At 39.9% G+C, this 24,435-nt stretch overlaps 1 protein-coding gene across 5 annotated transcripts in view; it reads right to left on the bottom strand.

Annotated features, from left to right (window-relative positions):
• Snx14 (sorting nexin 14) overlaps positions 1-24,417 on the bottom strand; it is a 58,611-nt gene extending 34,194 nt beyond the window's left edge. For 2 of the 5 annotated variants that reach the window (XM_075965039.1, XM_075965041.1), the window contains exons 1-7: positions 24,142-24,408; positions 12,213-12,333; positions 9,929-10,005; positions 9,570-9,648; positions 6,965-7,008; positions 4,623-4,710; positions 1,578-1,662 (exon numbers count right to left, since the gene is read on the bottom strand). In XM_075965039.1, coding sequence (XP_075821154.1) covers positions 1,578-1,662; positions 4,623-4,710; positions 6,965-7,008; positions 9,570-9,648; positions 9,929-10,005; positions 12,213-12,333; positions 24,142-24,362 — 715 coding nt within the window. In that variant the 5' untranslated portion in view covers positions 24,363-24,408. Of the gene's footprint in view, positions 1-1,577; positions 1,663-4,622; positions 4,711-6,964; positions 7,009-9,569; positions 9,649-9,928; positions 10,006-12,212; positions 12,334-24,141 lie in introns of all 5 variants that reach the window. The other 3 variants (XM_075965038.1, XM_075965040.1, XM_075965037.1) reach the window with 2 other exon arrangements.
• Positions 24,418-24,435: the final 18 nt, after the last annotated feature.

Below are 24,435 nucleotides of genomic sequence, written 5' to 3'. Positions count from 1 at the left end.
TTGTTGTTTTGAGACAGTATCCCACCATGTAGCCTTGGCTGCCAATGAAGACCAGACTAGCCTCAAACTCACACAGACTATTGCTGCCGCTACTTTCTGGGTGCTAGAACTAAAAGTTTTCACTACCACACTCAGCTCCCAAGGCTAAACTTCTTACCTGATGAAAAAGACTAAATGCTAAACTATTAGTTTTACTTAATTTAATCTCAAACCTAATTGCAATACAATTTTGCAAAATGTGAACTAGTTCTATTAATTGAGATTACGAGGGATGAAAAACAATGGCTCCATATTCAAATGAGGTCACACTTAAAGCTGCTTCTCCACTGCAGGATTACTCAGTGCTTTTGCTTACAGGGAATTTTTAGAAGGGAAATACAAATAGCAATACCAAAAAATATGACCACAGTATCTGTTTCTACACAGTCTCCTATGCAGAACGGCATTCTGCTCTACACAATGCATTTCAGAAAGCACTGAGGAAGAGTACCAAATAGAGAGAATATCAGTCTCACACAGAAGCAAGTACAAGCACAGAACAGACAAAGGAAACATTTTTAGCTAGAATTTAGAGCAAGAAAATGCCAAGATCCTGAATGGAGGGGGTAGGGCCTTGGACTTCCCACAGGGCAGGGTACCCTGCCCTCTCTTAGGACTGGAGGGGGAGTGGGAGAGTCAGTGGGGGAGTGGGAAGGAAATGGGAGGAAGGGAGGAAGCGAAAATTTCGAACGGTATTATTTATAAAGCAATAAAAATTTTTAAAAAATACTTTAAAAAGGGCTAGAGAAATGGCTCAGAGGTTAAGAGCATTCCATGTTCTTCCAAAGGTCCTGAGTTCAATTCCCAGCAACCACATGGTAGCTCTCACCCATCTGTAATGAGGTTTGGTGCCCTCTTCTGGCCTACAGGCATACACACAGATAGAATATTGTATACATAATAAAAAATAAATAAAATTCTTTTTAAAAAAGCCAAGATTTCCCTCATTCAATCAGAAAAAATTAACTTAACACAAGCTTGTGTAAATTCCATCAGCAAAAGGCCTACTGGTGCCAGAGCAGAGTTGCTTTAAAAGGAGAAGCAGGGAATTAACAGAAGACCTGCGATGTGGAGATACACACATGATACATAATACACGGTGGTGATGTGTAGGATGAACTAGAAGAGTCTGAAATCACAGAACCAGGAAAGAGACAAGAACAATAAGAGTAGACCATCATTTGAAGAAAAACTGAATTTTTTAATGCCATCCTTAAAGTATTGAATTTTTTAATGCCATTCTTAAAGTATCTATGAAAATCATTAAAAAGGTGTCAGTACTCATATTTATTTTTTAAGATTTATTATTTATTTATTAAGTACACAGTGTTCTGCCTGCACACCAGAAGAAGGCACCAAATCTCATTATGGATGGCTGTAAAAACCATGTGGTTGCTGGGAATTGAACTCAGGACCTCTGAAAAAGCAGCCAGTGCTCCCAGGCTCTGAGCCATCTCTCCAGCCCCAGTACTCATATACTTTTAAGTGAAAGCTAGCGTATGAACAAAATTACTCATACTACCATAGAACTGTATTACCTTTCTGTCTTGCTTTAACAATCACTTCTATATGTTTCATTGCCGCTTTTAAAAGTTTCTTGGTTATAATAGATGGAATATCCACCTAGAAAAATTAACAAAAATAAAACTTAAAAAATAATTACTAAGTTGAAATGGCAAGAACACTTTACAATAGTAGAACAAAGCTGAAGAGTAAAATGTGGTATAATTAATAGGAAAGTATACATTTCAAAACTGCTCTCACCACAAAAAAAAGAAAAGAAAAAAAAGTTTTGTATCTGAGATTGTGGACATGTTAACTAGCTTGTCTTACTTATTCCAAACACTATTGACGTACCAAAACATCATTTGTATCACAAAATACACATATTTTAAACTATTTAAAGTAAACATTTAAACACTAGGAGGCACAAGATTTGAGTGGACATTTCTTCAAAGAACAGACGCAACAGCAGATAAGCAAATGGAAGGCTACGCAGCATCCTTGGCACCACAGACACGCAAACCAGTCACAAAGCATCATTCAGCCACCCCGGCCAGATAAGCAGAAACAGTGATAAAGAGGGTGTGATGGGCATGCCAGTTATCCTAGCAGGGAGAGGCTAAAACCTACAAGTCAAAGGCCAATTGGAATATCTAAGGAGAACCTGCCTCAAAAGAAAGCACAAATCACAAAAGAGAGTGAGGATAACCAATTCTGACAAGGAACTGAAAGGAGCATGTTCACACACAGGCAGGGCAATGCAAATACTGCAGCCACTTTGGATGACCAATATATGAAACATAGAGCTACTATCTCACCAAGTAATTAATTATACTCTTAAACGCAGACTCAAGACAAATGATAATAGGACTACTAAGATAAATTTTCATGATTTTAAGTTGAAAATAACCCAATATCCATCAACTGAAAATAATGAATAAATTATGTTATATTCAGCCATCAAAAACTTAACTGCAGATATAGGTTACAATATGACAATATAAATGAATCTAGAAAACATTATGCCCAGAAAATGAAATCAGCCACCAAAGCCATGTATCAAATGATTCCACTGACATCGTATGTCCACAGATATAAAGACAGGGAGCAAGGTGATTGCTGGCTAGATGAGCAGACTGAAGATTTTGGTGAACATATTCATGATTAAAACAAAGTTAATAGATATTAATCATGCTGTTATGAAAAATAGTTCTGTGGCAACTGTTTCATAATGGACTAAGTGTGGGAAACTGTTAATTAAAAAAAAAAGATGATTGGGCTGAGAAGGAGGCTCAGTAAGTAAAATTTTTGCTACATGGCCAGAGGACCTGAATTCAGATTTCTCATACACACACAGAAACTAGTTGGCACTGCATGTGCCTGTAAGGCCAGTGTGGGGGATGGAGGGTGGGGGGCAGGAGATCCCTCTTGTTTCCACATGTACACACACACACACACAAACACGCTTGCAGAGGGAGTAAAGTAGAGAGGTAGAGAGATCAGACGGTTGATGATACATCATTTAAATAAGTTCTTCAAATGAGCTAGTTAATAGTCATTAGCTAGCAGAACTGATGTGTTAGGCTTGAACTAGCCTTGTGGATTCTAAAACAGCAGCACCTTGCACTTGGAGTATAGTATTTATATGCACATGCAAAAGCATGTATGTTCTTTTTTTCCCCTCTTTCTTTTTTTTACTTTGTCTTGAAACATGGTCTTATTATACAGCCCAAGATGGCCTCAGCCTCTGTAGTCCTGGGATTATAGATGTACACTAACCACTGCACTCTTTTTATATCAGTTTTATTAACACATCCCACACATAATTCATCCATTTAAAGCAGAGAATTCAGTGGCTTTTCACAGCCTGTTCATAGTTCTGCATACATCACTCATTTTCAGAACATAATCATGTTATCTGAAGAGACTGTGTACCTGTTCGCCAAAATCTCCCGTCTGCTCATCTAGCCAGCAATCATTTTGCTCCCTGTCTCTATATCTCCACTGATATTTGACATCAATGATATCATCTGATACATGGCCTTTGGTGGCTAATTTCATACATACATACATACATACACGCGTTATACTTGTATCCCTGTCTCCCTCGTTGAACTCTTGGTCGTCCCCAACTACTCCCTTGCATTCGTGACCTCTTCTGTATTTATTTCTGAGTGTGTGTATGTGTTTGTGTACACATACACACAACTATATACAACCTATGGAGTCTAATTAGTGTTGTCCCTTATTTGCATGGGTTAGGGATGATCCCTTAGGATTGATGTCTAGACACTGAGAAAAACAAAAACAAAGCCAAAAAAAAAATAAAATGGAGGAGGAAAAGAAGAAACTGGTTCTCCCCACCTCAGCAGCCCCTATGTATAGCTCTTTTTCTAGGGATGGGCCTTGTGGATGTCCTCCATCCATGGTGGCATGTCAATTGGAAGGCACACTAAGTTGAATTTTCCCTATGCTCTGCCTATTTCCCCCAAATCAGAATTAGTGGATATTAATCTTTTTTATCCTTGTAGTCTGACAGGTAAAAAACACCTCACTGCAGCTTATATGTGATGCTCAACAACACAGTTCCAATTGTTTGCTAGCCATTTTATATTTTTTGTGAACTCATTGAATCAAGTGGATATGGAAATATTTAACATGGTTAAACTTTATTTTGTTGATGCTATATACAACAATGTATACGTTGTTTATATGTTTACTTCTATTAAGTTGACAAAGTAGTAGAGAAATACTTTATAGCCAGGAAACTACATATGCACATATATGCAAAACCTAAACAGACAAAATATCACCCAAAAGTACTTTAGAAGATAGATCATAATCACCACAATTAACATAAATTCATGTAAGTAAAACATGACACTGTTTTCTATAGTTGTCTTTTCATTTTTAAATTCCACAAATCAACAAAACCAAGTATTAAAGGAAGCAAAACTGATCAAGGGACCAATAGTGATTCATCAACTTTTAATCTAAGAAATAAAAAATGAAGAATAAATACACATATTATAGGAGAAAAAATAATAATGTTCCAAATTTCTCATTATAAACAAATATACCTTGTGAATTCTTCGTACTAAGACAGATGCAAAAAACCGTAAGGTGATTCTCAGTTCATCGACAAAGGACTCATCATCTGTCACATCCCTCCAATTAAAGAGAAAGCAAAAATTCACAATTTGTGAGAAATACAGCTTCACTTTATTGAAACCAAGAAAACTTTCCTTTTTTTAAAATAATCATGCTATTTTCTCTTTTCACTTACAAACATTATATTTTGTTGCAGAACAGAGAAAATGGATAAAAAGGAAACAAATTACTCATGATTTTAGCTCCAAATCATAATTATTACTATCTTCTTGTAGCATATACATACAAGAGCCTTTTTCAAAGAACTAAAACCATTTTCTAAGCATCACCAAATAAGCTTCAAAGAAAACAAAACCATCAATGATGGAGAATAATATACAAAAATTTCAGGCGGTGGTGGTGCACGCCTTTAATCCCAGCACTCGGGAGGCAGAGGCAGGTGGATCTCTGTGAGTTCGAGACCAGCCTGGTCTACAAGAGCTAGTTCCAGGACAGGCTCCAAAACCACAGAGAAACCCTGTCTCAAAAAAAAAAAAAAAAGATACAAAAATTTAAGTGAGTTTAAAATATTTATAAAGTAGTATAATTCTCAAAGGGAGTGTGCATTCAAAGAAAAATAAACTGAAAATTCACTTTTAGGCAAAAACTCTACCACTAATCTACATCCGTAGCCTGGGTGTAGTTCATGAATGCCTGCTTTTAACTCCAGTACTGAGCAGGCAGACCAGAGGATCACTAGAACCTGGCTGTCAGGCAACTTAGCGTGGGTGGATGATGCCTGAGGAATGGCCAAGGTTGACCTCTGGTCTCTATGTACATGTGTGCACACATGCCTGCATACCTAGGTGCAATAGACAGAGAGAGAGAGACACAGAGAGAGAGAGAGAAATTGAAAGATCATTTCAACAGATTCTCTGAAAAGCAATGTATCCACCCTCCCACCCCCGCAAAAGAAACTTTATTTTTAGTGCATACAGGGTATATAAATGTTGTCTCTTGCAAGACAAAGAAAACACTCTAGCTCTATAAAAAGAAAATGGGATTTTAATTTAGAGTCAGACATCCAAATTATTTCAATTGATAAATGTAAGCACTGTGTTTATTACATCTGAACATTTCAATCTGACAGTATAATGTCTAATGGTATACCTCACTTTTGTATTGATTCAGTTATGTTTTGTAATTTCTAATTAAAAACATCCTATTTGAGTTTGTCCATAGTGTGTTAAGACTAATTTAATACAAAAGTTTATATGCTTTATTTTTCTGAAAATGTGTGCAATTGTTTCCTACTTATCCGTGTATTGCCACACTTCAGTGCGGAGGACACATAGCAGAGGCCAGAGGACAGTCTGGCAGGGCTGCTTCTCTCCTTCCACCCACTATGTGGGCTCCAGGGGCTTATGTCCTCACCCACTGAGTGACCTCACCAGCTTTGTACTTTCTTTTCTTTTTTTTGCATTTGATTGTCTTAAATATGGAGTATTCTGCTTAGAGATGTAACAGCTCCATCATCAAGTTGAGGATGCGTTCATTACTCAGATCAGTCTTTCTTGTCTTTGAATAAAAAATAAATATGCTGTACTTCCTGTGAGTACATTAAAATTTCAGGAAAATTAGCTGGGGGTGGTGGTGCAAGCCTTTAATCTTAGCACTCAGAAAGCAGAGGTAGGCAGATATCTGAGTTCGAGGCCAACCTGGTCTACATAGTGAGTTCCAGGACAGCCAGGGCTATATAGAGAAACCCTGTGACACACACACACACACACACAAAAAAAAATCAGGAGTCTCGTTATCAGAATTTGATAAAAATTGTCAGAATTTCAGTTTTTACCAACTAAGTTATCTCCCCAGCCCCTGTAAAAACTGTGTAGGAAAATCTTGTTCTTGTTTGCTGCAGAGAGGATTTGCTTATGTAGGGCAGGTGGCCTCAAACTTGTAATTCTCCTGCTTCCCGAGTGCTGTGATTAAAGGCTTGCTTCACTATGCTCAACAATGACTCTTAATTGGAGCCAATTAAATCTTCCAGGTATTGCTGGGTCATTTCTGAGGATCTTTATGGTAGTCAGATTGAAAGAAAGAGAGTACTACCAGCAGTTAGTGAAAAATAGGTCAAGAATAGGTCAGGGACACAGCTAAATACCTAATAATGCACAATGTAGCTATACACAAAAAATATTTGGCCTTAATTGTACTGAAAAATCCTGGCTTATACTGAAAATACATCATTAATATGCTTACGTTAATGCTATTGGCCATATTAAGGGCGGGGTAGGGTAGGATGGAGCTCTTATGGAAGAAAAACACATACCTGTACCACGGATAAACAAAGTTTTCCAACACTAATTCAAGAACCTGTAAAAAAAATTTTAAGAAAAATAATTAACTATAAGGAAACAAACTATACTAAGTGATAGATATAGCAACAACCAATTTTATTATGCCAAATATTGACAATATCTTTGAGGAGGAGAATTCAAGACAGGATTTCTTTGTATAGCCTTGGCTGTCCTGGATCTAGTTCTATATACTAGGCTAGCCATCTACCTCTGTCTCCCAAGTGCTAGAAGTAAAGGTGTGCATCACCACTGCCCAGCTGACAAAACCTCATGACAATATGTTATATCAACTTCACACAGTTATGAGAGCCTTTACTCCCAGCATTTGGGAGGCAGAGGCAGGTGGATCTCTGTGAATTTGAGGCCAGTCTGGTCTACATAGTAAGTTCCAGGGCATCCTGAGCTACACAGAGAAAAAAAAATGTGTCTCGAAAAAAAACGAAAGAAAGAGGAAGGGAAGGTGGGAGGGAGGAAGGAAAGAAAAGTACGAGAGAGATAGGTATAAATAAAGACTGTTCATTCATTTCCTGGCTGCCCAGACTCGAATAATCACACAGAAACTAAATTATAACACTGTTTAGCCAACAGCCTAAGCATCTTTCTAGTTAGCTCTTATATCTTAAATTAACCCATTTCTACTAATCTATATATCACCAACACGATGTGGCCTACCGATAAGGTTCCAGTGTCTTTCTCTTTCAGCAGCTACATAGTGTCTCCCTGACTCCACCTTCTTTCTGCCTGCATTCAGTTTAGTTTTCCCACTTAACTCTATTCTGCCCTGCCATAGGCCAAAGCAGCTTCTTTATTAACCAAAGGTAATAAAACATTCACAGCATACAGAAGAAAATCCCACATCTCAATTTCTCAACTGAGAAAATGCTTCCATAAGATCAGATTGCAGGCAAGCCTGTAGAGCATTTTCTTAATTAGTAATTGACAGGGAGGGCCCAGCCCACTATGGGCAGTGCCATCCCTGGGTGGGTGCGCCTGGGTTCTATAAGAAAGCAGGCTGAACAAGCTATGGGGAGCAAGTCAGGAAGTAGCACCACTCCATGGCCTCAGCACAAGCTCCTGCCTCCAGGTTCCTGCCTGACTTCTTTTGATGATGAATAGTGATATGAAATATAAGCCAAATAAGCTCCTTTCTCCCCAACTTGGTCATATTGTTTCATCACAGCAATAGTAACCCTGACTAAGACACAATGTATCTTTTAAAAGTTATTTGCCAGCCAGGAGGTGGTAGCTTATACCTTTAATTCCAACACCCAGAAGGCAGAGGCAAGCAGGTCTCTATGAATTCAAGGCTAGCCTGGTCTACAGAGTGTGTTTCAGGACAGCCAAGGCTTCACAGAGAAGCCCTGCCTCAAAGGAAGGAAAAATAATTAGACTGAAGAGACGGCTCAGAGATTAAGAACTCTTCCAGAGGTCCTTAGTTCAATTCCTACCAACCACACGGTGGCTTACAACCATCTATAATGAGATCTGATGCCCTCTTCTGTCATGCAGGCATACAGACAAACAGAACATTATATACATAATAAATAAATTTTAAAAAGAAGGAAAAAAGATTTACTATTTCCCTTCCCTAGCATTAGTAACCAAAGATGTTAATTTCTAATCTTCTAATTGACCTTGAAAATATCAATAGTACCCATTTCATAAGCTAGTGTAGTTTACACATATAAAAAAAATATATATTCTGAACAAAGAGCCTAGTGTACAATAAGTATATCCATAGTATGTTCATAGCAATTCAGGTACAAACAAAACTACGAGCTGCCATTTATAACAATCTATGGCACATACAATTATGTACAGTATATAACACTTGATAATAAATATTACTGGTTGACAAATTTACAATGTCATTCATACTTTTTAATCTATGGCATATTATGCTTTATAGTATATGTTTATATCTGTGCTAGTTAGTTTTAACTGTCCGTTTCACATAACCCACAACCACTGGAAAGTCTCAAATAGGAATTATTTAGATCAGCTTGGCCTATTGGTATATATGTAGTAAATGTCCTAATGGTTAACTGATATAGGAAGACCCAGGCCACTTTAGACAGCACCATTCCCTAGTCAGGGCTTCCTGAAGAATGTCACAGAGGAAACAGCTTGCTAGAAGCAAGCAAGCAAGCAAGGATCCACATGTTTATATCCTGCCCTGACTTTCTCACAGCAAGGAACAAGATCATGACACTGACCAAATAAAACCTTTCTTCCCCTAAGCTGTTTCTGTCATGATATTTTATCACAGTCACAGAAATTAAATTAGAACAGTACTGTACTTTTTAGACTTTACTCCTATTATTAAAATAAAAAAGAATTTTCTATAAAACAATAAATATGCCATGTTAGGCCAGGAGTGGCTTCAAATAACTCAAATTTGTACAACCCTCGACTGCATCCAGAAGCCCTATGCAATGACTGAAGTTACCACAGAGGCTTGTACAAGCACACTTTGTGATGTTATGACAGGGACAAAACTGTCTATAATTTTCAGAACACAGTCCCAACCTCAAATAACACATGCTCATATTTGGGAATATTAGTTAAATTACTTACCTCTGAGAGAGATGCATCGACTTTGGAAGAAACTTTCAGGTCTAGCCAGGGCTGGTAGTTTTCAAGTAGCAAGGAAGGCCTAAAGTCAATCAAACAACAAAGTCACTTGTCATAAAAATAACTTGTAGTAAAATGTAATAAAAGATCAACAAATAACATTTGACTTGGGGGCCAGCAAGGTGGCTCATCATGAGGTAAAAACACTTGCCTTAGAAGCTCAATTACTTGAGTTTGAGTCCCAGAACCCAGATAAAGGTGGAATGAGAGAACCAACTCCACAAGTTGTCCTGCGACCTCCAGACAGACAGCATGGCCGCACACCGCCCCACAAGCACAACTTTAAAAAGAGGTTAACTTACCTGTGTCGCTTACATTTCACTTTACCACAAACAGCACAGCTGTGACCTTGGGGAAATAACTCTTGAAGTCCTAACTGCTAAAAAAGGAAAGATGACAGAGTGAGTCCTTAGTTTCCATAATGTCTCTACTGCGAAGAACTGGCTTTCAAGAGCTTTGTTACCCTCCAGGAGAGCACTCAGAGAACTTTCTGTTTGGTGCTTCTAAACTACAACTCTTGTTTGTAAAGTACCTGCTAAATTAACTGCCAGTGGACACAAAATACCTTCTGAACTACTTTACAATAAGCCAGGCCTGGGGTGTAACTCAGTGGTTCAGTAGTAGAGAATTCTCTAGCACAAAGAATGGCACAGGTTCAATGCCTATCACCAGAACATAAGAGTGGGAACCGTAAACAAAGGTTCTCTTAGCAGGTATGGCAGTACATGTCTATAATTTCAACTCTCTAAAGACTAAATAATCAATCAATCTATCTTTGACTATGTCTTCTACTGAAAAAAATATTAGGGAAAAAAATTCTCCATTTCTCCCAAAGCTTAGCTTCAATGAGGGGGAAGACATGTGATAAATCCCGAGGGCCATGACCAAATATAGCCCAGACTTCTGTGCTTTCTCTACATAGAAAACCCTAAAATGAGGAACTGTATCAATTTAAACAATTGAATCTATGATTAAAGAATCTGATTCAAAGACAGCCCACAAGGGGCTTGGAGCACAGCTCTGAATGACAGCACTTGAATATGAAGTACAAGGCCCCATGCTTTTTCTTCATCTGAGGAGAAAAAAGATATCTCACTTGATCCTGCCTTGTGGACAGAATCTTAAAAGTCAGAATTTTGCCTTACAGAGTACAGAGTCAATATACTACTGTCACTATTGAACTTCAGAAATACAAACTCTTTTGGCTAAGGAAATTCACTATTTTTTGTTTTCTCTTGTGCACATATGCATTTAAGAGATTTACAGGGTTGGAGTGTTGGCTTTAGTTCAATGCTTAACATTTTGCTTAGGCACAAGGCTCTGAGTCCAATCCTCAACCTGTGAACTCACACGCACATACACAAACACACACATATACACAGAATGAGAATTAACAGGGCTGGATTATTATTTATCCCAGAATTCCTTAAATGTCCGTGCTTCAAAATTACCTAAAAAGTTTTTAATAATACTATTTACAGAACAGTAGCCTAGAACTTTTTAAGCAAAATCAGATTGTTAATGATGCCCAAGGAGGGTCTCGTTTACAAACAGGTTAGAAAACCTCTGTCCTAAGCTAACTGTCCTTGTGGTTAACATGTACCCAGGGGACAGGCTGGCACTGTGAACTGCAACTTTCTGAGAAAGCTGTATTTTCCTTTCACAGTTGCTATTAGAGCTGTAAACCTTAAAACTAGGACTGGCTGGGCAGTGACGCACGCCTTTAATCCCAGCACTCAGGCAGCAGAGGCAGGAGGATCTCTGTGATTTCGAGGCCAATCTGGTCTATAGAGCTAATTCCAGGATTAAGTTCCAAAGCTACACAGAGAAACCCTGTCTCAGAAAACCAAAATAAACAAACAAATAAATAAATAAATAAATAAGCTAGGACTGAAGATGCAGCTCAGTGGGGAATTACATGCATGAGCCTGGGTTCAGTCGTCAGCACCAAAAAAAAAATAGTCAACTTAAAATAAATATCTAAACATTTATACATTCATACACACACACACACACAATGCTCATTTTAAACTTTTTCTATAGACTCCATGTATTCATTGTTATAAAATAATAGGTATATTTTAAAAGTCATCGCTTTAAAATACTTTTAATAAAAAGACTCATTAGCATAGAGTCACATAAGCTGACTTTTAAAATTAAAGATCACAGGGCCAGAGAAAGGGCTCAGTGTGCCTGCTGCACTTCGTGAGGACCTGAATTCAGTTATCAGCACCCACACTGGATAGCTCACAACTGCTGACTCCAGCTCCAGGGAATCTAACATTCACTTCTTTTTTTTTTTTTTTTTTTTTTTTTTTGGTTTTTTGAGACAGGGTTTCTCTGTGGTTTTGGAGCCCGTCCTGGAACTAGCTCTTGTAGACCAGGCTGGTCTCGAACTCACAGAGATCCGCCTGCCTCTGCCTCCCAAGTGCTGGGATTAAAGGCGTGCGCCACCACCGCCCGGCTCTAACATTCACTTCTGGCCTCCAGGGTACTACACACTTATGGTGGATGCTCACACAAACATACCACATACACACACAAATAAAAAGAATTTAACTTAAAAACTTAAAAAACACAATTTACCTTAGGTTTGTATTTTATTGTGAAGAATATATTTGGTAACAGAGAGTCGGGTCCTAATGAACAGTAGAATGTCACAACTCCAGCAACAAATGACCAGAAGATCATTAAGACATGAAGATACCTTAGAAACAAATGGAAATGATCAGAACTAAAGAAATATATAGCATTAAAAGGTATTCCTTTATTGACCTACCATATATTTATTAATGAAAATCAATTTTAAGTTTTCCAATTAACTTTTAATAATATTTGTTAGATATAACTAAATAATGCAATGTATATTACCAAATATATAATTTTATCTAAGTATAGGAGAAAATTAAGTTCAACATTGCATAGTTTCATTTCTATGCTGTTATGTTTAAGTAGTCTGAAATTCATTTTTCCAAAATACCTATTATCACATCCCACCAAAATTATGATAATCATTAAAATTAATTTTTCCAAGTGCCTACTTTGTGTTAGACAGTGTTGGGCTCTGAGTATATACCAAAGAACATCACTATTGTGGTCTCTAGTAACACAGATATCTGTCTGGCAGTGAAAGTTGAATAAATGAACATAATACAATGTGAACACGTTTTGTATTTTGGGCAGGGGTAGCACACACACACTTTTTCTTTTTAATTTATTTATTTTGTTTTATGTGATTGCTCTTTTGCCCGCATGTATGTCTGTGTGAGAGTGTCAGATCTTGGAGTTACAGACAGTTGTGAGCTCCATGTGGACCCAGATCCTTTGGAAGAACAATCAGTTCTCCTAACCACTGAGCCATCTCTCCAGCCCACATGTTTGGTATTATAAAACAGAACTCAATAGCTGCCGAAAAATTTAATGTAGGGGAAAACCAACAAAGGTAGGGGAAAAAGGGACTGGGGAAGACAGATAGGGGAACTCAGACTTGAGAGCACTGCATGGCTATGGTCTGCAGTTTCCACAAAGTAGAGGTTTAGGACACTTGTTGCTTTTTCATCAGAGGAACCAGGCTTGATTCCCAGCACCCACACAGTGGCTTACAACCATTTGTAACTCCAGTTCCAGGGAATCTGATGCCCTCTTCTGTCCTTCAAAGGCACCAGACATGCAGGCCAAATACTCATATATGCAAAGTAAAATGAATAAGCCTAAAATATTTTTTAAAAAATGGTCCTAAGATGAATCTGAAAAAGCAAGAGGCCAGACTAGGAATTATGCCATATAATATGCCAGGTTATAATTGAGATGCCTCAAAACAGGCATGCTCAGCATGATCTGGAAGATACCAACCCCTTCACACAGTTCAAACATCAATGACCGCTGTGTTTATTAACTGTAAATAACTGCATAAAACATAAGCTCTGCTGTTAACTCTTCAGTCTAAAAACTGTAACATAAATGACAGATGTATAGGTGAGCAATCACATCACTTTTGTTAGTAACTGACCATTCACATACAACAGCAAAACATGGAGCTCTGTTGCCTCTTTATTCCCAATAATAACTTTGTGTGACGTTTTATAAAAATATCCATTTTCAAAAGGAAATGGACTCACAAGCATGAAAGTGGAACAAGGAAATGGGCCACAATAAATAACACTAGACGTCAAATTCAGATAAAAAAATGCAATTACAAATGAAATCGGTCCTTGTTGAAATTTGGACAACTGCCCACGGGGATGTTCCCGGCTGGGTCCTTGGACAGCAGAGGAGAAGGTACCTGAGCGGTCCTTGCCCCACTATCACGCTGATGATTATCTCGAATGTCACCATAGAGTCTTCATCCAGCAATGGATGGAGACGGAGACGGAGACCCTCATCAGAGGGATAGACTGAGCTCCCAGGGTCCAGTGAAAGGCAGAAGGAGGGAGAAGACGAGCAGAGAAGTCAGGACTGTGAGGGGTTGGTCCAACTGAGGCAGTGTGCCTGTTCTGATGGGAGTTCACCAAATCCAGATGGACCAGGTCTGAATGAGCATGTAATAGAACCGGACTCTGATTGTGGCTGACAATGGGGGCTGAGAAGCCATTGATGGAGGCAGTGGGACTTGTTTTTGCGGCATGTTCTGGCTTTTTGGGACCCTAGTCTATACGGATGCACGGCTCCTTGGGCCTGGGTGTAGTGGGGAGGGCCTTGGACTTCCCACAGGACAGGGTTTCCTGCCCTCTCTCAAGCAGGGTAGGAGAGGAAGGAGGAGGTGTGGGGGAGTGGGAGAGGATTGGGAGGAGGGAAGGAGATGTAAATAATTGAATGGAAAAATAAAAAAAATAAAAATAAAAAAAGAAATTTGGACACTAGTATTGTTGAAGACGCTAGATACACAGGCCTGAGGATGTAGGTCAGCTGGTTGAGTGCTTGCCTGGCATCAGAAAACCCTGTGTTTGCTCTCTAATAGCTCGTAAACCAGAAATGCCTCTGATCCCAGCATTTGGGAGGTGGAAGTCATCCTTAGCCAGTCTGGGCTCAAATGATGACAGAGATATTATCAACCAAGATGAAAACATCTCAAAGTGATTTTGGCAAAAATCTTTACATTTATGGAAGTTTTGGGAATATTTTATGATAGTGAGTGAAAAATTGAAAATCAATCCACATTTAGAAGCTTAGCCATTAGACACAGAGAAGATATTCCATATACTAAATTCAAATTACTATTATACACTTTTGCAAAGAAATATAAAAGAGATAGAACCATGTGAACTAGAAACTACGGTGCAATCAGTCTTATCCCCTCCCAAGCAAAGCTCAACTTGACAGCTATATATCTTCAAAACAAAAAAAAATGGCAGTGAGAAGAGAATGAAGTCACAATGCAGGGAGAACACAGGAGAGTAGACAAAAAGATGTGTTATTATTTGGTTTGGCTTGCGTCTAGGGTCTCACTCTGTAGCTCTGATTTGACCTAGAAATTACTGTCTAGACCAAACTAGCCTCAAACTCTCAGAGATCCAGGGGCTCACCTCCCAAGTGCTGAAATTAAAGGTATGCCCCACCACGCTTAACACAAGAAGGTGCTGGTACTCTCAATACTACTCCGTGTTTCTCTGAGGCCCAGTTAACAGTGCTCTTTATTCAGTATTCTCTCAGCCAAACCTAGTATAAACTGAGTTTCTGTTAGCTGTTATCTAGGTGGGATGGCAGATTGCTCAGTAGGCAAAGGTGCTTGACTCGTGACGATGTAAGCATGATGACCTAATCTGATCCCCAGAAACCACACAAAGGTGAAAAGAGAGAAACAATTTCACACAAGTGCTGAGTTTCCACACACACCTACATATCTTACACATACACATACATACAATTAATAAATTAAAGATACAAAATGATGAAGAACTGAAAACACATACAAGAGAAAAGAAAATATTAAAAGAGTGTACAAGCAAGTCCCAAGCAATGCTAAGGAAATGACATAAAAATCTTATGAAAGTTCTAAGGCTAGAAAGTGACAGCATTACACTGAATCCACTCTGGCTGCAGTACAGAGCTTGGCACTGCAGGAACACACTGGCTGATGGAAGGCTGTTGCAATAATGTAGGAGAGGAGCTAAGGACCCTCACCAGAAAACAGAGAAAAGGAGCTGAGTTCTTTTAACAAACAGAAGAAAAAATAAAAAAGACTGAAGTAGCTGGTCTTTAGACTGGCCAAGTCTCAGGAGTCTCACCTAACATGTGCCACAGAAAAATGGACCACAAACTGCAATATATGGTAATCTTTTACAGAGAACATTAGTTGAAGATGGATTAGAAATTAGAGAAAAAAAGCTCATGAAGTCACAGGAATAAATGACATAACCCAGGAAGAAAAGGGAGACTTTAGAAAATACAGAGGAGGCTGGAGAGTGGTCTAGGAGTTAAGCGCACACCATCTTTGTAGAGACCTGAGTTCCATTCCCAGCAGCTCACTACCCGGCTCTAAACTGTCTAAAACATCAGCTCCAGGGGATCCAACACCCTCTTCTGGCCTCCTAGGCTGTGATGCATGTGATATACATAAACTCACACAGGCATTCACACACTGTTTCTTAATTTTTAATTAAAAATAGAGAATTAGCTAAGCATAAGACAACAAGCTGTGCTCCTTCACGGGTTCTGCTTCAAGGTCCTGCTTGAGTTCCTCTCCTGACATCCCTCAGTGCTGGACTGTGGCCTGTAAGCTGAAATAAGCCCTTTCCTCACCTGAGTTTGCTTCGGATCTATTTTATTACAGCAGTCAGGAAACCAGCACAGCCTCACTGACTCAAGATTTGGACCGTGTCAGCTGGGTAGAAGGAAAGATGCTAAAGTTGGGTAGCTGAAGTAGCAGGCTATGAGATCTACGTTAGCAAGACTCTAAACTTTAAACTGTACGTGACAACAGAAGAGGGCAGTGGATAGGAGGAAAGTAGAAAAGTAAGGACACCAGGACTGATTGAATGAGAAATGCACACTAGACAACAGCACAGGTTTTCATTTCACTTATTTATTTAAAAACAGTCTTAGTCCAGGAGTGGTGCTACACACCTTTAATCCCAGAACTTGGGAGGCAGAAGTAGGCAAATCTCTATGAGTTTGAGGTCAGTCTGGTCTACAGAACAAGTTCCAGTTCAGTCAGGGTTACACAGAGAAACTCTGACTTGAAAAACCAAAAGAAAAAAGAAAAAGAAAAAAGTCTCGCTAAAGAACTCAGAGCCTAGGCTGGCCTTGAACCTGTGGTCCTCCAGCCTCAGTCTCCTGAGCGCTACCATCACAAGATATTTGAGTCTTGGGAGTACTTTCTAGTGACAGCAAGGTCCACTGTCTGGTCACACAAATGGGAGGCTGAAGAGTCACCTTGCTATAGACCAAATTATCAGATAGCTGCTCCCTCAAGCACTGAGGTCACCTAGATTGACAGCAGAATTTAAAACACATCTATAAGCCAGGAGCCAGTCTTATATAAATGAGTACAGCTGACTTGTAGAATGCCCTAGACAAGCAAATGGATGGCATGTCGCTCAAGGGAGTAAGAAACCTCTGCAGTACCAGACTTGCCTTCTCACCACCAAGTAGATAAAGGATATGTGGCAACTACTTCTCAGCAAGGCAGACAGCTCTGCAGGGCTGGGCCCATGAGAGAAGGGAAACATCCTGGTGGGCTTCATGTGCATCCCAGATTCTTCCCAATTATCTTTCTACTTGCAAAAGAAACCGTGAGACCTAAAGCTTAGAAGGTAGAGGTGCAGCAGCTAAGAAGGGGAGAAACGGGGAAATGCTAATATCTTATTTATAGACAGTGACCAAGTAAGTAAAAAGGTCAGGCCACCCAGCCAGTGAAACCACCTGATTGCTATGCTCTGAATTCTACACCTGAGAAACATGCACTGGGTGCCTATTACTAGAAGTGTGCTTGCCCAGTGGTAAAAGGAGTCTAACCAAGGCTGACGACTTGAGTTAGATCCCTGGAACCGACACAGTGAAGGAGAGAACTGTCTCCCAAAAGCTATCCTCCACATGTGTGATGTGGTGTGTGTATGTGTTTGTGTACACAATAAATCAATAAACGAATGAAATAAACACCATTAATAGTCTCATGTCTGTTCAAGTCATCAAGTGTAATTTGGTACATAATCTAGGAAAAAAGTATTTTTTTAGAGTGCTTTTGAGGGCTGGAGAGATGGCTCAGCAGTTAAGAGCACTGGCTGTTCTTCAAGAAAACCCAGGTTCAATTCCTAGCAGCCAGATGGCAGATCACAATTATCTGTAACCCCAATTCCAAGGTACCCAACACCCTCATGCAGGCAAAACTCCAATGCACATAAATAAAAATAAAATAGAGTAGAAAAACAAAACAGCAAATTTAACAAAATATAACTGATTTGTAGAAAAAATAATAAAATAAATCAACCTCTAAAGAAGTTTATTGACAATTACTAGAAAATCAAAATCAGTTTTACTGTTTTTTTTTTTTTGAAGGGGTGTTCATTGTTGCTGTTGTTTTTGAGACAGGGTTCTTCTGTGTAGCCTTGGCTGTCCTGGAACTCACTCTGTATGTAGCCCAGGCTGGCCTCAAACTCAGAGATCCACCTGCCTCTGCCTCCCAAGTGCTGGGACTAGGCACACGCCACCACCAGTTTGGAAAATCAGTTTTTCTTTTTCAGACGCAATTCACTTTATTTTTCTTGTAATAAGAACCCTTTCAGGGTGGCCACAGCTGGAGCCTGGGTCTCTGAACAGAGACTCCGGTGTGAATTTTCACAAGATGCTTAGTGAATTCCTGATAGGGTGACTTGGTGAACACAGTCTCTTTCCAGGGGTCAGGAATCCCAGGGGTCAGGGGTCGGGTAGCTGTAGGTCTTAGAGATGGCATCAAAGGTGGCCTGGGCAAAGTTACCCAGGCTGGCAGTGCAGTCCCTGGCTGATGTGTAGCAGTCATCAATACCGGCCATTATCAGTAGCTTCTTTGGTACAGGAGCAGAGACGAGACACACCAACACAGAGTCACGGTGGCCTTGTTTTTAATGTAGTTCCTAGGCTGGAATGTTTATTTGTGGATGTATGCATGTGAGTGTAGTGCACACACACTTATACACTTACAAGGATGCCAGGGCAAGGTGTCAAGTGTCCTCCTTTATCACATCCTACCTTATTACTTTGAGACAGGGACTTCTCATGAACCTAAAGCTCTCCATTTGGGAGTTTTTGTTTGTTGGTTCTTTTTGGCCAGGTTAGCAGGCAGCAAGCCCTAGACATCCTTGTGTCTGTTTACCTCAGTGCTGGGGTTACTGGCTTGGGACTAAGCCTGGCTTGTTAGAAGAGACAGGATAGTTAGGGTCTGAACTGATGATCCCCATGTATACATAAGCACTCAATCACTGAGCTACTGCATTTTTAAAGATTTAAGTATGTGCATGTATGTGCACGACGATGCGAATTAGGATATGTACACATGTAAGTACAAGTGCCCATAGAGGCCAGAAAAAGATGGCAGAGTTCTTGAAACTAGAATTCCAGGAGATTGTGAGCCATCCAATTTTTGGTGCTGGTATCCAAACTCTGGTCCTCACAACAGAGCAGCAAGTGCTATTTAATAGCAGAACCATCTAAGAGCAAAGCCAGTGTTCCCTCTAAGGTTTAAAGTTACCTGCCACTACTCACAGGTCCTTTCTGTGCCTCATCCACCCTCTTCCCCCAAACAGTTCTTTCACAGCTTTCCCCAAGTTCTAGCCTGATTCTTACTGCATGTCATCCAACCTCTCCCTGCAGCCGGTTCTTCCACACCCTTCTCCAGGCTCTAGCCTGGTTCTTACCGCACCTCATCCAACCTCTCCACCCAGTCAGATCTCCCGAACTTTCTCTGGGGTCTACACCTGTGGATCTGCTGGCTCTGCTAATCCATGCATCCCCAACCTGCCAAATCTAGCCCTAGTCATAATCCAGTCTCCTGACCTTGTCTGGTCACCATTATGGGCTTGACAACAAAATATTGTGAGCTAAAGAGAGGAATGAGCATAGCAGAAGAGACTGTAAAATACAAGACACAAAGGCATAAGTATTAAAATACTCTATCATTTTTTATCACTAAGGACACAAACAACACCACCAAACTAACAGATGAACACAAGCAGCAGGTACTTTTCCATAATAACTTCAAATATCAATGGCTTCCCAATAAAAAGACACTGGCAGATTGAATGGATCAAGAAACAACATCTATCTATCTATTGTCTACAAGAAATACATTTTAGCTTCAATAATAAACATCTCATACAGTAGAAGGACAGACAACAGTACTCCAAAACAGAGCAGAAATCAATGAAATAGAAGCAAAGAAAACAATATAGTCAATGAATCTAAGAGCTGATTCTTTAAGAAAATAAACAAGGTTAACAAATTGACCAAAAGAAAAAATGAGAGGACACATGCTGACAGAATCAGAAATAAAACAGTAAAACACAGAAACAGACACCAAAGAAATTCAGAATGTTATAAGGGAATATTTTCAAGATATGTATTCTGCTACGCTGGAAAATCTAAAAGAAATTGATGGATTTCTAAATTCGGCCAAATCACCAAAATTAAACCAAGAAGTCAACAAACCTAAAAGGACCCATAACAAATGAGGCAATTAAAATAGTAGAAAAAGTCTTCCAGAAAAAAAAAAAGTTCAGGACCAGACGGATCCACAGCAGAATTCTAGCAGACTTTCCAATCCTTCTTAAAGTATTCAAAAACAGAAACAGAAGGAGCACTCCCAAACTCCTTCTACAAAGCCACTATTACTCTAATACCCAAACCATGTAAAGACAGAAAAAAAAAGACTACAGGACATTAGAAAGACATTAGAAAATGGAAAGACATCCCACGTCACAAATTGATAAAGCTAATACTGTGAAAATGGCCGTTCTACCAAAACTTATTTACAGATCAAATGCAAGTTCTGTCAAAATCCCTATGTCATTCTTCACAGAAGTAGAAAAAAAAATCCCAAAATTCTTACAAAACTGCAAAAGACCCTGGAAAACCAAAACTATCCTGAGCAAAAAGAAGAATATGGGAGGGATTACAGTACCAGATCGTGAGATGTACTACAGAGTCTAATAATAAAAATAATATGAAGTGGTACAAAGACAAGCATGCAGATAGAGAACAAGTCAAAGACCCAAACCTGAGTACAAGGAACTTCAGCCATTTCATATTTGACAAAGATACCAAAAATAAACTGGAGAAAAGAAGACATTTTCAACAAATGCTGCTAGGAACACTGGATGTCCAGTTGCAGAAGAATGATATTAGACCTGTATCTATCACCTTCCACAAAAACTAATTTACATGGTTAAAAGACTTAAATTTGAAACCTGAAAGTGCTAGGAGAAACAGAAGCAGGAGTCTACATGGTGTAGGTCAGAAAACAGAAGCAGGAGTATACATGGCGTAGGTACAGAAAAGAACTTTCTGAATAAGTCTCCATTCGCCCAAGAAGTGAAGGCCAACTTCACTTAAATTAGAACTTAAAAACTAAAATGCTTCTACGCAGCTAAAAACACAATCAACTGGGTAAAGAAAAAGCCCCCAGAATAGGAGAGAATCTTTGCTGGCTATACATCTAAGTGGGGATTGATATCCAAAATATATAAAGAACTCACAAAACAAAAACAAACCATCTAAAAATGGATCTGGGACCTGAACAGAAAATTCTCAAAAGAATAAATGAAAATTGTTAAGAAATATCTTTTAAAAACATGTTCATCATTCTTAGCAACTAGGAAAATGTAAATCAAAACCACTTTGAGATTTCATCTTACCCCAGTCAGAATGGCCAAGAACTAACGACTGACAACAAATGCTGGAAGAGTTGTGGGCTACGAGGAAACCTTCATCCACTGTTGGGATTACAAACTGGTGCAGCCAGTATGGAAACCAGTGTAGAGAAGTCTCAAAAAGCTAGAAGTAAAGCCAGGCAATAGTGGTGCACGCCTTTAATCTTAGCACTCAGGGGGCAGAGGTCATCAGATTTCTGTGAGCTTGAGGCCACCCTGGTCTACAGAGTGTGTTCCAAGACAGGCAGGCTTATTAACACAGAGAAACCCTGCCTTGAAAAACCAAAATAAATATATGAACCTATTAGTTCCTATTGGCAGAAGGAACCAGGTTTTCTCATAGGACATTCATTCCATGTACAATGTAAGCATACACAGCATGTGTTTATTTCTGTTTCTGTGTGTCTCTCTCTTTCTGTCTCTCATACATACATACACACACAGACAAACACACACTCAGTAGTACACATCTTAAAGAAAATTACACAAGGACTAGAGAGATGGCTCAGTGGATAAGAGCACTGGCTGCTTTTCCAGAGGTCTTCATTCAATTCCCAGCAACCACATGGTGGCTCACAACCATCTCTAGTGGGATCTGATACCCACTTCTGACATAAAGGTGTGCATGCAGATAAAGCATGTATAAAATAAATAATTTAAAAAAAGAAAAGAAAAGAAGCAGGGCGGTGGTGGCTCACACCTTTAATCCCAGCACTCGGAAGGAAGAGGCAGGCGGATCTTTGTGAGTTTGAGGCCAACCTGGTCTACAAGAGCTAGTTCCAGGACAGGCTCCAAAAGCTACAGAGAAACCCTGTTTAGAAAAAACAAAACCAGGGCTGGAGAGATGGCTCAGTGGTTAAGAACATTGCCTGCTCTTCCAAAAGTCCTGAGTTCAATTCCCGGCAACCACATGGTAGCTCACAACCATCTGTAATGAGTTCTGGTGCCCTCTTCTGACCTGCAGGCATACACACAGGCAGAATATTGTATACATAATAAATAAATATTTTAAATAAATTTTTAAAAAAAGAAAAGAAAATCTAGCAATTTCATAAAGCAGCAGATTATCCACTCTATTCTGTGCCCTCCCTAGCACTCTTCCTGAAAGAGGCTCTCTAACCATGTGTTTGAACAGTACTGCGGGGGCTGGAGAGAGAACTCAACGATCAAGTAAGTACACAGGCTGCTCTTCCAAAGGATGAAGGGTCTATTCCTATACCCACATTCTCTAACTCCAGCTCCAGGGGATCCAGGCCCCTCCCTCTTCTGGCCTCCATTAGCACTGCATGAACATAGTGTAGACATATTTTGCAGGCAAAACACCCATTCACATAAAATAATAAAATACAAAGACAGTACTGTGATATTTAAAGTCACTTTAGCTGATTCAACAACCAAGCGGAAAAGAGTATGCAAAAACAATTTCACTCATAAACACGACCACTCCGAGATTTTAAAAAAAAAAATGTGTGTATTTTCTCCCTTCTTTGCATAAAACAAATTCATGGTACAGATCATGTCAATAATCAGAAGACATCTTATGACTGACTGAGCAACATATAGCATTAGCTGCTATGACTTCCTAAGTTGATGACCTCAGAATGTTAGTTCAATATGCTTTCAATTCATGGCTGTACTAACCTGTTCTACCTTAAAGAAGAATTACACTTAACTCAATTCCTGTTGAATAAAGTTGAGGACAAAACTTAAATCATGTAGTTTGCATTTTGTTCAACTGAACCTGTTAGTTTGGAACTCCTTTCAGAGGACAGAGTGGTAGTAATTAACAATATTTACTGTTAAAGGATCCCACTTCTTCCACAGTCCAACAAATACCTCAGCATCACAACCCAGGCATTTTTTTAAGATAGTATTAACTAGTTAAATCTATTTACTTAAAAAAAAAACTATTAACACAGTTACGGGAAATGGTTAGCCTTAGTGAAAATACTAAGTTAAATCTCTTGTGTATGTTTTCCATTGTTATGCTTACAGATGAACTACTTCGAAATAAAAAAGTCTCAAAGGAAACAACATGATGCTTTTAGTACACGTCTTTTCTACCATCCACTGCACCGATACTACTTTTGGAAATGGCAAAACTAAGGAAATCTACAAGATTCAGGGGCGGGACCTTCTGACATCAAAATTTCAATTTAATCATTTTAGTTTTTCAGAATATTTCAACTCTTAAAATAGAGAAAAAGGAATTTTGTAGAAATATGATGGGGTACTATTCTGCTTTTTGATTTCGGGTCAAACAATCGTCGCAGACGAAACTGCGAGAAACTACTGTGACTACCAAGGTGGGTGCCCGCGACTGTGTGAGAGAGAAGGGTTCCGCCTGAGACTGCGACAGGACCTTAAACCGTCCTCCCTCCAGTGACTGAATCGCCTTTACCGTCTCGAACTGAGGTGGATATACATATTTCGGTTGTGGAAAAATAGACGACAAAGGCCCAAATTTTGAGAAATGGTAAGAAAATAAAGGTTCAGAGCTACGTAACCTCGGAGGATGCCCGGCCCACGGGCAGCCGGTCCGTGCCCGTCCCCCGCCCGTATATCCGGCCGCGACCTCGGTTGTCCCTCCCGAGGCGACTGTGAGGAGTTTGCTCTCGCTAGCTGCCAGCACAGACTGCGGGCTCCCCAGCGGCCTCCGCGGGGCCGAAGGCAGGTACCTGTTGAGGAGCAGCGAGGCGACGCTGAGGCAGAGGAGCAGGAAGCAGAACAGCGGGTACTGGCGGCAGATTTCGCGACCCACGTCCAGCCGCAGCCGCTGCTTCAGCCTCCCTCCGATCATCCGCATCCAAGACCCCATCTCGGTCCATGCAGCGGAGGACGTGCTGCCCTCAGAGGCCGAGGCGGAGGACACCCCCACCGCCCGGCGGCGGATCCACATAGCCTCCCACCACCCAGCTCCGCAGCAAGCCGCAACAGGCCCCGCCCCCGAGGCCCTCGCCGCGCATGCGCAG

Source organism: Microtus pennsylvanicus, chromosome 3 (genome assembly GCF_037038515.1).
Source record: "Microtus pennsylvanicus isolate mMicPen1 chromosome 3, mMicPen1.hap1, whole genome shotgun sequence".
In the NCBI taxonomy this organism is placed as follows: Eukaryota; Metazoa; Chordata; class Mammalia; order Rodentia; family Cricetidae; genus Microtus; species Microtus pennsylvanicus.
Note: the sequence above shows the minus strand (reverse complement) of the source record. Positions and strands in the feature narration are given on the sequence as shown.